Genomic DNA, 15,649 nt, shown 5'->3' with positions numbered 1-15,649 from the left:
TGCTTTACAAGCAAGGGCATGCTTTATTTCATGCTTTATTTTCTAATGTACTAGAAAATCACTGAGTGCTGGATATAGTAAAGGTAATGATCAGAACACCATCCTGACTGTGTGGTAAGGAAATGTCCTTGCGATTTACCCATACTTTACTTCTTTGCCACTCTTCCATACATACCCTTTTTGTGCAAGGCCTTAGAGATTCTGGAGCCATGAACACCACCTCCAATTACAGTCACTGACTTCTGTAGCTCACTCAAGAGTCAGTGTTGTCATCGCAGTAGCCTCTTTTACAAGTATTATTCTTCTCCATGACCGAGTTTAGAGGGGTGACCTGACCTAGATAGTGTGGCTGAGGTTTCATATTTTTTCCACTGGACTGCACTCAGCTCCAGAGGTGTGTTCAGTGCCTTTCAGATGGTCTTGTGCCTTTCCCCAGATTTGTACTTCTCTGTTAACATTTCCTTGACTTGTCTTGAATGTTCTTTTTTCTTTAATTTGGTTTGGTCTGTTAAACACCTATCAAACAGTTTGACCTTACAGAGAGGGGGAGTATTTATTCTTAAGAATTCATTGAAAAAGGGTGATTCTCCAATTTTCTACAGCAACAAATTGGGTGTGCTGGTAAGGTAGGAAAGGTAGTATAGTGATTACAAAGTGGGGGAATACTTTTTCAGCCACACAGTTTTGTTTTTTAATCTTTAGTAAATTGTTGACAGGTACTGGAATTTTTCCTTTGATTTAACATGATGCACAATATTTTCCTGAGTAGCTCAAAAAATCCTACTTAAATATATTTTGTATTTAGGGAATGTTTTGTGGGCTGAATACTTTTTCAAGGCACTGTATATAGATCAAAATTTCACAAGATTATTACATTACCCATCCCCCACCCTGCCACTCCAGTTGAACCTTTTATTCTTGATTTACAGTTGACCCTGGTTATCCACGGGTTCCGCATGCGCGGATTCAACCAACCGCGGATCAGGAAAACCCGGAAGTTTTCTCTCCAGCAGTTGTTGTTTGAGCATGTGCAGACCATTTTTCTTGTCATTATTCCCTAAACAATACAGTATAACAACTATTTACATAGCATTTACATTGTATTAGGAATTATAAGTAATCTAGAGATGATTTTAATGTACAGGCAGTCCCCGGGTTATGAATGAGTTCGGTTCCTGAGTCCGTTTTTAAGTCAGATTTGAAGTCAGAACAGGTACATCTGGTATTATGTAGCTTCAGTTAGTAAAAAGTTTGTCTTAGTATATAGTATATATTTTACCTTTCTATGCCTATAAAACACTTAAGAAACACATGCATTTCAATAATTAAACCACAGCATTGCTTAGTAATAATTGTAGCTTTCTTCGGGGCAGGGCCTTTCAAATGCTCCATTAAAATTTTTCCGATGGTTGGCCAGCTGTAGCCTAACGCTTTTACAATGACCGATGGAGTTTCACCTCTTTCCGATCGCTTTATTACTTCCACCTTATTTTCAATTGTGATCGTGATTATTTTCGTGAACAGAAACACTGCGGATTCAGAGCTCTGCCGGGTCATAAAGTCCAACGCACTGATACAGGTTAAATAAGGGACTTCAGCATCTGCATTTTTTGGTATCCACGGGGGATCCCAGAACCAATCCCCTGCGGATAATGAGGGCCGACTGTATATCAAATTTTAAATTACTATTATTGTTAGACACATTTCAACAACTCCCATCAATTCATCTGCCACTTAGCATTTCTTAGCCCTACATATATAGATCCTACAACTTGAATTTCTGAGTTATGATCCCTCCTCTCTGGATTTCCCCTTTTTTTTTCCAAATTTTTCTACTTTTTATAAAACTAGTTATCTCAGAATATTTAACTCCAATTATTGGCCACTTTGCAACCAAGTCTCTGGAATAGCCATAGAATAGGACTCATTTATGCCTTTAATACATCTAACTTTTCATGAGTACTACACTGGCTTTGATAAAGAGTCTCAGTATTTACCATTTTTCCATCTCTATCTCCAGTCAGAAATGTCTTCATGTTTGTACGTTTTGCCACTTCTATACAGGAAATTTAGTACTTTGGGGTTTGGCCAGCTTAATTAAGAGGCTCTGTGAAGAAGTAATTTATTTCGAGTTCATTCCCAGCACTTGAAAGGTTGTAAAAGACAAATCCCAATTATTTTTATTTTAAACTGTTTTGATCTAGTGTCAATTAGCTAGAGGGGAGTGTAAGCAATTTGCATAGGGCATCATAGACCTTACTGCTGGCAAGAGCACAGTCTCATAATTTATACTGTTTCAGGGCAAGATGTCAGTTCTCCCTCCTCTTAGGTAAAACTCTCTGTCATTAAGAAGCATTTTACATCCTTGAGCCCAGAAAAATATCACATGTAGCTATCAAAAGCATCAATCAAGCAAAGACCAAAGATTTTAAATATTAAGTCACATTCAATCATAATAATCATAGACTGTGACTCTAATATCTTGCTCCCTTCAACAATATAACTCACAGATCTATTAGGCTTCTTTCAGCAACATAGCAAATTATATCTTAATCAGAGATATCATACTGCAAATTGAGAAGTCAGTAATTGAATCCTTAATTTGAAAACAACTTTATCTTGTCGAAGACTGTCCAACTGAATTATTATAAAAGGTACATACCTATAAAACTTCCCTTCAAACTTTGGCAATTAATAATAAGCAATGATTTGGAGATCTTCATTTACTTGGATTTTCAGAAGGCGTTTGATAAGGTGCCACACATGAGGCTGCTTAACAAGATAAAATCCTATGGCATTACAGGAAAGATACTGGCATGGATAGCGGAATAGCTGACAGGCAGGAGCAGGGAGTGAGAATAAAAGCAGCCTTTTCTGGTTGGCTGCCAGTGACTAGTGATGTTCCTCAGGGGTCATTATCAGGACTGCTGCTTTTCACATTGCTTGTCAATAATTTAGTTAATGGAATTGATGACCTTATGGCAAAGTCTGCAGATGATATGAAGATAAGTGGAGGGGTAGGTAGTGATGAGGAAGCAATGCAATTGTAGTATGACTTAGACAAATTGGAAGAATGGGCAAGAAAGTGGCAGATGGAAGACAGTGTTGAGAAATGTACAATAATGCATTTTGGTAAAAGGTATAATAGTGCAGACCATTATCTAAATGGGAGGAAGGTTCAAACATCAGCGGGGCTGTGGGACTTAAGAGCCCTTGTGCAAGACTCCCAAAAGGTTAATTTATACGTTGAGTCTGTGGTAAAGGCAGCAAATACAATGTTGGCATTTATTTCAAGGAGAATAGAATATAAAAGCAAAGAAAGAAAGCTGGGGCTTTATAAGGCACTAGGCAGGTTGCACTTGGAAGTATTGTCAATGGTTTTGGGCCCCATATCTCAGGAAGGATGTGTGATTATTGAAGAGAGTGCAGAGGAGGTTCACAAAGATGATTCTAGGTGTGAAAGGGTTAACATATGAGAAGCATTTGGCAGTGTTGGGCTTGTACTCACTAGAATTCAGAAGAATGTGGTGGGGATGTATCTCATTGAAACCTACTTAATGTTGAAAGGACCAGGTAGGGTGGATGTGGAGAGGATGTTTCCTATGGTGAGGATATCCAGAACTAGAGAGCACAGCCTCAAAACTGAGGGATAATCCTTTTAGAACAGAGAAATGGAAGAATTTTTTTTTTAGCCAGAGAGTAGTAAATCTGTGGAATATTCTGCCATATACTGCAGTGGGCACATATGTCAATGCATATATTTAAGGCAGAAGTTGATGTTTTGTGATTGGCATCAAAGGATATGGTGAGAAGGCAGGTGTACGGGGTTGAGTGGGATCAGGGATCAGCCACGATGGAATGGCGGAACAGACTCGCTGGGCTGAATTACCTATTTCTGTTCCTATGTCTTACGGTCTAATGATCACAGAAGGAATATTTCTGCTCAACAAAACAATTTTTTCAATTTCAACTTGTCCTTCTAATATGTATCATTTTCAATACAAGTTTTATCCGTGGGGGGGTGGGCACGGTGGTTAAAAGAGTGGCAAGGAATCTTAATGTGTTACTGATGTCCTGTCGCACTCACCTCAATAAGCAAATGCTTTGAGAGGCTGGTCAAGAACTACATCTGAAGCATGCTACCACCCACACTGGACCCCCTACAATTTGCCTACGGATACAACCAATCGACATACAATGCAATAACCACTGCCCTACATACCGTCCTTAAACATCTGGAGAAGGATACTCAAGTGAGAATGCTGTTCTTGGACTACAGTTCAGCATTCAACACCATAATTCCATCCAGGCTTGACAGGAAACCCAGAGACCTCGGCCTTGACCCTGCCTTATGGAGCTGGATCCTGGTCTTCTTGTCAGATCGCCAGCAAGTGGTAAGAGTGGGCTCCCTCACCTCCATCTCTCTGACTCTCAACACAGGAGCTCCTCTGTACTAAATCCACCCCCCCCCCTTTATTTCCTGTATACCCATGACTGTGTCACCACCCACAGTTCTAATCTGCTACTAAATTGATTGGCCTAATCTCAAACAATAACAAGGTGGCCTACAGTGAAGAAGTGGTGTCAAGAAAGCAACCTGTCAATGTTGCAAAAACAAAGGAGCTGGTTGTGAATTACAGGAGGAATGGAGATGTACTAACCCCTATTGACATCAATGGATTTGGGGTTGAGAGAGTAAACAGCTTCAAGTTTCTCAGCATTCACATCACTGAGGACCTCACGTGGTCTGTACACACCAGCTGCGTGGTGAAAAATACTTAACAGTACCTCTTTCACCTCAGACAGTTGAGCACATTTAGTATGGGCCCTCAAATCCTAAGAACTTTCTACAGAGGCACAATTGAGAGCATCCTGACTAGATGCATCACTGCCTGGTATGGGAACTGTACCTCCCTCAATCGCAGGACTCTCCAGAGAGTGGTGCGGGCAGCCCAGCACATCTGCAGTTGTGAATTTCCCATGATTTAGGGCATTTACTAAGACAGGTGTGAGAAAAGGAACCAAAGGATCATTGGGAACCTGACTCACTCCAACCACAATCTATTCCAGCTGCTGCCATCCTAGAAACAGTACCACAGCATAAAAGCCAAGACCAACAGCTTCTTCCACCAGGCCATCAGACTGATTAACTCACGCTGATGTGAGTGTATTTCTATGTTACAATGACTGTTCTATTTATTATAAATTACTATGGTTGCATGTTGCACGTTTAGACAGAGATGTAAAAAGATTTTTATTCATATATGTGAAGGTTGTAAGAAATAAAGTCAATTCAATTCAAAATATATATCTCCTTACAATGTGAGTTCATTAGTGCTCAGATGTTATTTACAATTATTTGTTTTTCTGTACAAAAAAAACAATGATTTTCATGATGACACGGTAACACGCAAAAGAATATCAAGTTTGAGATGCGATGACAAATATAAATAAAATTTAGCCAAACCATACTATAAAGTACTTTGTGTTTGTGTATGGGAATATCACCTACATCAAGTTACATACTCTTCAGATTGTATCTCACATGTTAGGGTAAGAGCACGTAATCATCATGCTAAGATAAGGCTAGCAATCCATTAGCATCCTCACCCAGGCAAATATACCTAGCTCTGAGGCCAAGTTAACTATTAGTCAACTAATGCTGGCAGGCCATGCCATATCCATGCCTAACTTCGTCCTCCTGAAACAGAAACTCTATTCTGAGCTGTCACAGGAAGAGATTAGCAGGTAGACAGACACAATAATTCGAGGACGTATCAAAACCTGTCTGATGAAGAGTAACATCCCTATTGAAACCAGTGAACCTCTGATCCAATGATTGTTCATTGTAGGGAAGGAGCATTTGGGAAAGCATTAACCTCATCGGCAGCATATGTAAGTCTTGTTGGTGGTGGATGGAACACACCACCTCACAAACAAGTCACCCACCCACTCCTCAAGGCATCTGCAGTTTCCACGTTGGCCTCATCAACTACCTCAGAAGCCAAAATGCCAGAATGGGAAGCACGTCATCTTCAACCTGAAGGACTGCCAAAGAAGAATTCTGAAACAAGCAAATGTTCTTGCTTCAGACAAATGATCTAATTAACAGAAATATAGATTCTTTCCTCCCAAGTTCTTCAGTAACACCTGATCACAGCCTCCAGCGATCAGCTGCTACAGGTATACGCCAGTCCCAAACATTTATGTATGCCTTTTTTTGGGAGATTTTAATTTCTTAAAATGGATCTTCAACCTGAAATGTTATCTCTATTTCTCTTTACAAAGATGCTATCTGATGTAATGAGTGTTTCTAGCATTTTCGGTTTTTATTTCAGATGTCCAACATCTGCAGCTTTTTGATTTTGATTTTATTTTAAAAAAAGCTAAGGGAAAGTATTGGAGAAAATGCTAGATATGTTCATGGGGTCATAACTATTAATTGACAAACGAAGGGAACTACAATTGTAGAGCACAGATTTACTAAAGCTTTATATTGCAAAATACAAAATCTTGAAAATTGGTGTTATGTTTTATAGAATAAATGAAGTTAAGGAGCAATTTCAAAGAGTGCTTAAGACAGCTATAAATGTTTGGTTTATATAGTGTCTTTCCTATCCCTTTCATAATATCTCAAGGTGCATTACTACTAATAAAACACTTCTGAAATTGAGTCATTGTTTATGTGTAGGAGAAACCACTTTAAAGTAAAAATGGAGATTCTGAAATTGTGAAATGGATTGCTGAATATAGAATTTTAATTACATAAGAATATATAAGAAAGTTGGTTGCAGGAAAGGTGCATTACAATAAATGGATATTGACAATTAGGGTTGCTGCTCTTGTTCGTCCATAGATAGGCTAGACTGAACTCACAATTCAAGATAAATGATGGAAATAAGCCAAAAGATGAATAGTCCCCTGGTCCTTTGCCATCCTCATTTTTGACCCATCCTACTTTATCATTAACTGAGTGAAACAAAATATTTTCCTCATTATATCCAATATTCCTACCACTGCTTGACAACTCTTTACCTTTAAATTGTTTGATCAGGTTCTGATGATTCTCAATTGCTTCTTTTAATATCATATCGGCTTCATCCATTTTCCATCGCCATTCAGTTCCGACGGGATTAGTATGATGTCTGTTAAATAAAGGTTTGTAATGTCAGTTAGTTATCATATTTTAACCAAGGGCCTTTAATAGTTCTGTCTAATGTCCATGGGTCCATGCACTGTAACACTATGCAATATGGTCTTTCTGAAATGTATGTGACATTTGCCCATAACTTGCTTTAACACTTACAGTATTTCAGCAAGAGTTAGGCCTTACATCACCAGATGATCTAGTTAACAAAAAAAAGATACAGTTACAAAAGCTCACAACCCTTGCAATCATATTTTATTACTATTACCAAATGAACAGAACTGCCTCCCGTCCATTACCTTTCTACAAAACAAGATTTCTGAAAACATTTCTCACCCATACTCTGAGATTGCAAATGTGTCCATCAAAGGACCACCTCCAGTTATTGACTCTGCCCTTCCCACAGATCTCAGGCAAGTTGCTTTCAGCCACATCAGAAGCTTAATCCAACATGTTTTATGATACTACTCACGAATAGGTAAAATCTGTGGGTGGGGTTTTTCAATTGCATTTTTAGGCTGCTATTTTGCAATATTTATTTGAAGAAACTTTTTGACAAACCAGGAATATCTGTAGTTCTAAACCTCCAAACCACTGACCACGCAAATGCGATGTATTTAACTTGAAGCTTTAATCATATTTGCTTGATTCAACTGTACTTATGAAACACTACCAAGCTCTTAGTCCTCCCCGGTCACTCTGCATATTAACTTTATGGTCTTGACTTCTTTTAAGAACTCTCTCTCGCTCCAATCTTCAGACAATTTCCCAATCACCAGTTTGTTTAATTTGCAGCCCTATCCAAAGCTCAGGTTTTTTTTTGCATGCTATGAAGTACTTTGAAGAATACAACAAACAATCAGTACACCACAGAACAAGAAAAAATAAAATTACCATTTCACCTTGACTAGCTTAGCTTCAAAGATAATCTAACTCACTAACTCATCTGAAGCAAAAAATCATTCTTGGTCTCTTATGTTCTCACAATTGTATCCCTCCTATAGAGAAGTAATTTTCTAAAGAACTATTGCTGCTTTTACAAGGAGTGTAATCGTACAATTTCTGGCACTGCTTAATAAGATTTAAAGGTAAGCATCATCACCCATACATAATCCGACACAATAGTGAACAAATATTTTTTCCAATTTTTTGTGAAATTGTGTTTGAAGCTGAATATGTTGGGCTACTTGGCTTTCCCTACAACTCTCCCCAAACCTATTTAACTCATCTAGACCTCAAACCTATTAAACTCATCAGCACCTCTTTCATCTCAGATGGTTGAAGAAGTTCAGCATGAGTCCCCAAATCCTAAGGACTTCTACAGGGGCACAACTGAGAGCATCCTGACTGGCTGCATCACTGCCTGGTATGGGAACTGTATCTCCCTGAATCACAGGACTCTGCAGAGAATGGAGGAGACAGCCCAGCGCATCAGTGGATGTGAACTTCCCACTATTCAGGACACATATAATGACAGATGTGCAAAAATGGCCTGAAGGATCATTGGGGACTCAAGCCACCCCAACCACAAACTGTTGCAGCTGTTACCATCTGGGAAACAGTACCACAGCATAAAAGTGAGAACCAACAGGCTCCAGGACAGCTTCTTCTACCAGGCCATCAGACTGATTAATTTATGCTGACGCAATTGTATCTCTAAACTATATTGACTGTTCTGCTGTATATCTTACTGTACATACTATTTATTACAAATTACAATAATTTGTACATTGCACATTCAGACAGAGATATAACATAAAACATTTTACTCCCAAGGGTGTAAGAAATAAAGTATGTTCAATCCCTAGAATTCTAACCATTTACTATCACTAATTTATAACGCTATTCATCATTTTAAAGACATTAACATTTGGCTAAGATTTCTACTTCATTGTTTTTAAAAGTGAATAGATGCTACTGTTACGCCTGTGCCCCCCCCCCTCCTTTTTGAGAATCGCAAGATCGTTATTAAGTCAGGTCAGGAGACCCAGGAAATGAGAGAGAGACGTTTGGAACGTCCTGGCCCCAGCGATACAAAGCCACGGAAAAGGTCATTGTCTCTTGGAGATGGAATTGTGTATTGAGTACTATGCTTCGTGGAAGCCCTCAGGCAACATGGGCTGGTTGGGGGATGGCATCATTCCACCCTGAGTGGCATCTGAGACCCCGTGAGTTGGGATAAAAGAGGGTCTGGGGAACAGCCCCTTTAGACGCACCAGAAGAAACGCTAGAACTCCTGTAACAGCATAATAGTGAAAGCCGGTGGAAAAGCCCACGTGCGTCCTTTTCCATTTGCCTCGGAATTGGTGGGTCTTGCCACGGAAGAACGGCTTCAGCTAACACAAAGGAGCACTCAGCCCCCACCGACTCTCGAAGGATTGACGTCATAAAAGGAATGGGCAAGTTTAAACACTCTCTCTTGACTCCAACCAAAGGCTGCAGCCTGCAGTTTGAACGAACTAAAGTGACTTTTATATTTCCATCGGACAATACATTATCCCCTAGACAACGATAGAGCTATTTCTTATTATTATTATTATACCCGTGCTTTTAGATTTAGTATTGACAACGTATATTATCTGTATGTTTGCATTGATATTATTTTTGTGTATTTTTATCAATAAATACTGTTAAAAATAGTACTATCAGACTTCAATGGACCTCTCTATCTTTGCTGGTAAGTGACCCAGTTAAGGGGTACTTAACACTACAACTACTTAAAGCTGAAGCTAAATTGGGGAATAATCTAATTAAAACTTTCATTTTTGGAAACAGTTTCAAGGAAAGTCTTTTTAATCTAATTAAGAACTTAATCTACCATTAAAAGGCTAAAATTCTCAAACGAACAACTTCAAGATTTTTTAAACAAGCTAGCATCTGAATACAGAGGAAATAAAGGTAATTAAAATGTACTGTATCTATATAATCTTAATCATTATTCCTAAAACATCATAAGTTTTACTAGTTTCCAGTTTTGACGTGCCTGGAACAAGAACGTAAGAGAGAGAAAAACAGAAGTATGCCATAAAAACGCTTCAAGTTTTATACATATTTCCAGCACAACCCCTATATCCCTTGCCAATGCAGTAGTTGGTTTAGAGAATTCCAAAGCTCCAACATTCTCTGAATGCAGAAATTTCTCATTTCAGTCCAAAAGTTTACCCTTTATTCTAAAACTGTCCTTCCTTGTCCAAGATTAATTCAGTTAGAGGGAACCCCCTCCCTGCATCTAGCCTGTCAAGCATTTAAGAATTTTGTGAGTTTCGATGAGATTTCCTTTCATCCTTCTACTCTTCAAAGAATACAGTCCTAGATTTTTAACTCCTTTCAGGTAATAAATTTAACCATCCCTGAAATATCCGTAATAAATTTTGTTGCACTCTTTTTATAGCAACTTCAAGGCACAATGCAATTGAAAAAAAATCTTTATTCCAGTAATCAAATTTTCTTGTAATAAAGGTTAACAAAGCAGTCTTTATTAAATTGCATACTTCACCAGCTTGTTGTGCTTTAGTGACATACGTATGGGCATCAACCCTGCCAGTTGCTCATCAATTGATAAATACTCTTCAATTATGTGTATCACAATGGATTGTTATGATTTTTCTACTTTATTTTCCATCTATCATGTTCTACCCAATTTCTAAACTTGTCCATATTCCCTTAACATTCCCTGTTTACATTCTCCCCTGTACTCACAATCCCAGCTAATTTTGCCTCATCAGAAAGCTTGGAAATTATTACAGTTCACACCACCCCCCCACCCCAACAAACTGCAGAGGAGTCAACAAGGAATAACAAAAATTGCTTTGTAGATGTCAGAAAAACGTCACTGTCAAGTCAAGAGAATAGACCAGGGTTTCCCAACATTTTTTTTAGCCTATTGCCTCCCTAAAGCATTTTCATACTTGTCAATGTCCCTCTTAGGCACAATATACTTTCCGGAGCCCCCACAGTATAAAAACATGTCTATGATATGTTAACATGAGAAAAAAGAATCTGCTTTAAAATTATCTGTCTTTAAATGTCTTTAAACTTAGCATACACAGTATCTGTGCACTGTACAGCAGCTTCGATACCAATGTGATCCTAGAGCTTGATGGTTTTTAGCAAGAATTAAAATATCGGATTCAAGTTATGACAGCAATAGCCTTAAGTCCCTACTTGTACCAATGTGCAATAGGTTTGTGTATTTTTTTGAGTATCTGGTTCACTGCACTGAAGCCTCTTTCAACAAGACAAGAGGATGGAAAATAATTAAGAGCAGTTTGGCTCTTCTCCAAAACTGATAACTGTATGACAGTGTAGCCACACACCATAAAAGCTGATATTTTTGAAAAGCATTCTAGCTTCTTCATCATTCTGAATTTCTGAATTTCAATATAATTTCTTTTTGCAAGCTCTCTTCTTATTCTTCCACCTTCCAAAGAAAAGTGTTAATTACCCAATCTGGAATTTCCAGATTGTTCAAATCCTTGAACTGATTTCAAAAATCCTTCTTCAGTGACTGCAGGTGTATGCAGTACTCCTGCAAATCTCCATCTGTGAAAGAGGGTGTCATACTTCCGGTGCAGGGAAATTGTGAGAATATTTTTCTCTCATTGTTTTGCTTATATATTTCCAACTTTTCAATAAAAATGGACTCTGCATTTTTCGCCGAGATTAAATAGAAATTCTCACCCTGCAGTTTCATATTTAGAAGGCTCATTTTGTCATACAGATCGGCTAGGTATATCACCGATCTGTGGAAGTTCAATCTTATTTCCCAAGTTCTTGTCAACTTTGAGTAAAAATTTAACCACAGTATCAAAAGGATCAAAGAAATGTTTTAAGCAGCAGCCTTTTGACAGTCAACACACTTCAGTGTAAAGAACCAAACATTCAAACTCTTCATCATTATCTTGGCATAACTGGCAAAGTATTCTGCTATTTAATGGATAAGCTTTAATTTTGTTGCTAGCAGTTATTACAAGAGTCATTCTTGAAAAAAGTCGTTGGCTACAAGATGTTGATGATGGATTGTAAACAGACTCAGGAATTTCTGTTTTCATAAATGCCACTAAACCAGCGTGGTGATCTGTCATATATGGTGCTCCATCTGTTGCACAAGAAATCATGTTCCTAATCAGAATACTTTTATATTTACATTTTGAGCTCATTGTACATTGCTTCACTGTTATATTTGTTTTTAACTTTTTACAAAAGAGAATCTCTTCATTAACTTTCCTATTTTTGATATGCCATCAGCTGCCTCGTTGTCTTGCATAATTGACTCATCCAGTTGTATCCCAAATTCTGTTTTTTTGTTGTAGCTCTGTGCATAGTTAATACTCAATGTCTTCACTCATTTCATCAATACCACGAGCTACTCAGAGGAACTGATTTTAAAATACTGGTATCCATTTTCAGAACTTCTGACGCAGCAAGCATCATTACTCTTTCACCAATTTATGAGATTTTCCATACTTTGCCATCCCTTTAGAAACGTTAAGGTCACAGTCAAGGTCATTTTTAGTTTTCTTGGCAAATGACTTGAGTGTGCAACACTTTTCAAATGTTTTCATCTTCTGGTGCTGAGTAATACCATAAGTACCCTTTTCAAGCTGTCTTTTATAGAAGTATTTCTGTAATCTTGATGGCTTCATTAGACAGTACAGTATTACAATAAGACACATGGAGCTTTGCTGAGCTGACAGGTACAGAATAAAACCATACTCCCAGCATGTAACACTGCACTGATGCTCTGTTTCTTAGCAGGATTAGAATTCAAGGTTTCACCACTTTCAGACTCATAGAGCTCATGCCATACATATTTCTCCATCATTAATGGGACTAAATTAAAATGAAAAGATTAACATAAACTCGGAATGCCTACTGGATGTAGGCTGCAAGTTGACATGACCAGTCAGGTCTCATGCCTCAAGTTAGGGTGCCACTTACCTTGCCCCCTCCAAGAATCTTCAACGTTCCCCGACAAATTTTATTTCCCCTAACATCCCCTTAGGACACATAACCACCCTGTTGGGGTGTGGTGCCGCCCCCACTGGGAATCACTGGTATAAACCAACGTGCATGCAGGCTGTTATTGTTTTGTCTTGTATTAGCTCAATGCACTAATGAATTGACCTATACAAACGCTATGTAGAACAGGCTTTTCACTGAACCTCTATATATGTGACAATAATAAATCAGTTTACCAAGGGCATAGCATTTATTGGTGGCAGAGCTCAACCTTTAACCTAACCATACTTAGCTTCAGGAGATAATCACTGCATGCACATCTACCCACACCCATGACTGTATAGCTAAGCACAGCTCAAACATCATTTACAACTTTGCAGATGACTCCAACGTTGTTGGTAAGATCTCAGATGACCGATTGGCTGGTTGAGGAGTGTCACAATAACAACCTCATACTCAAAGTCAGCAAGACCAAGGAACTGATGATCGACTTCAGGAAGGAGAAGTCAGGAGAACACAAAAGCCTTCATTGAGTAGTCAGTGCTGGAAAGGGTGAGCAGATCTAAGTTCTTGGGTGTCAACATCACAGAAAATCAGTCCTGGGCCCAATACATAGATGCAATCATGAAGCAGCACACCAACAGCTCTACTTCATTAGGAGTTTGACATGATTTGGAATGCCCTCACATAGATCTATAGATGTGCGATGGATAACATTCCTGCTGGTTACCGCCTGGAATGGAGGTTCAGATGTGCAGGATCACAAGTAGCTGTAGACTCAGACAGCTCCATCACAGGCACAAACCTCCCACCACTTGGGACATCTTCAAGACATGGTGCCTCAAGAAAACTGCATCCATCATTAAGGAAAATCACCATTCAGTACATGTTCTCTTATCGGTACTACCATCAGGGAGGAGGTACAGGAGCCATTAAGACACACACTAAATGAGTCAGGAACTGCTATTTCCCTTACACCATCAGATTTCTGAATGGGAGATGAACCCATGAAGACAACCTCATTATGCTGGGCTTTTTTCCCACTATTTATTTTGTAATTTACAGTAATTTGATGGTTGTTGTGATATACTGCTGCTGGAAACAACTAATTTTATGTCATATGAGAGTGATAAGAAACCTGATCCTGATTCTATTCAAATCAATTCTTTACAGATTGTATAAAGTGATCTGCATTATGACATTAATACATGAGCCAAATTCTCATCATATTCTGATACTCAGCAAATAACACCATCATCACTATAATGGGAAAACAGACTTCCCAGTAAATTAGATATATTAACAATGTTTGCTGGCAACACAAGAAAAGGCAATTTTGCATTTATCCTACAACATTAGTTTAGACTGTTCAGTTAATCCACACAACTTCTAACCATGTCATACCTAGAGAGAATAATTAAATTAGTATGCACTGTCATTTGACTCTTACCTCCAGCAAAAGACACATTTATTGGCACAAGCTAGACTGGGAGTTGTCTCCATACAACGATGGCTCTCAATTCCATAGAATGTGTGCTTGTAGCAACCACCTCGACCTCGAAGCATGGACTGTGGAAATGAAACCAAAGTATCAAATGACCCTTACTGTACATGCATATTTAAGAATTACACACAAGTAAAGCAAATGACAGCTTTATTGGCTCATTCTACTAGCATTTACCTATTTAAATAGTCAAGGTAGGTCACATCCAGCAACTAAAGACTGAGCCCCCACTGATTTCAATGGGATATTATATGTATGAACTAAGAGGCAAAGTTATGTTACAAAGAGTAAAATTATTTTACCCTTGCAATGTTACAAAGTCTTTTTTTATGTTTTTACTTTCTTTTATAAAGTGAAAAACATTACTAGTCATTTAAGATATTAAATGACATAGACAGTATTTAATAGATCACAGGTGATTTAGAATATCACAGACCAGACATATCAAATGTACAAAGACACTGTGCAATAACAGAGGAGGGATTTATCTACAGTCCGAAACTGAGTCTGTCTGTTACAAAATTATCATTCTAACTGACCCTCAATTGCACTTCTGTTTGTAAGATCACACTCAGTAAGATGACTGCCTTCTATCTCTGTAATGTAGCAATGTTTATTCCCTATCTCAGTCTATACGATGTACAAAACATAGCCTGCAACTGTTTCATTTCCAAAGACAATTACTCAACTTACATGGCTGATCTCTTGTCTCCTATGTTCATAAAGTTGAAATTAAACTCCGCTGTCATGAGCTCATGAATTGATACATGCAAATATCTTTGATTCCAATTTATTATTCACCATGCCAAATTCTAATGGTTATAAAATACTTCAAATAAATGCATCTTGAGGTTTGATATTTTCCACAGCCAGCGATATCCTTTTCTGTGCCTGTGACGAGCAACCTATTATCATTTCTATACTGATAAAATGCTTTCTCAATATTTATTTTTAACAATATAAAGTCATTTATGTCGAGCAATTTTCATATAAGTTACAATATAAAAGCAAACAACATTTTGGGTTATACTTTTCTC

The 15,649-nt window shown here is 38.1% G+C and overlaps 1 protein-coding gene across 1 annotated transcript in view; it reads right to left on the bottom strand.

Annotated features, from left to right (window-relative positions):
* Window positions 1–15,649, bottom strand: part of tyw1 (tRNA-yW synthesizing protein 1 homolog (S. cerevisiae)) — a 181,496-nt gene that overhangs the window by 93,815 nt on the left and 72,032 nt on the right. Inside the window, exons 10-11 of the mRNA XM_059973172.1 lie at window positions 14,559–14,677; window positions 7,036–7,145 (exon numbers count right to left, since the gene is read on the bottom strand). Coding sequence (XP_059829155.1) covers window positions 7,036–7,145; window positions 14,559–14,677 — 229 coding nt within the window. The remainder of the gene's footprint in view (window positions 1–7,035; window positions 7,146–14,558; window positions 14,678–15,649) is intronic.

This window comes from Hypanus sabinus, chromosome 6 (genome assembly GCF_030144855.1).
Source record: "Hypanus sabinus isolate sHypSab1 chromosome 6, sHypSab1.hap1, whole genome shotgun sequence".
In the NCBI taxonomy this organism is placed as follows: Eukaryota; Metazoa; Chordata; class Chondrichthyes; order Myliobatiformes; family Dasyatidae; genus Hypanus; species Hypanus sabinus.
This window is presented reverse-complemented; position numbering and strand designations above follow the sequence as displayed.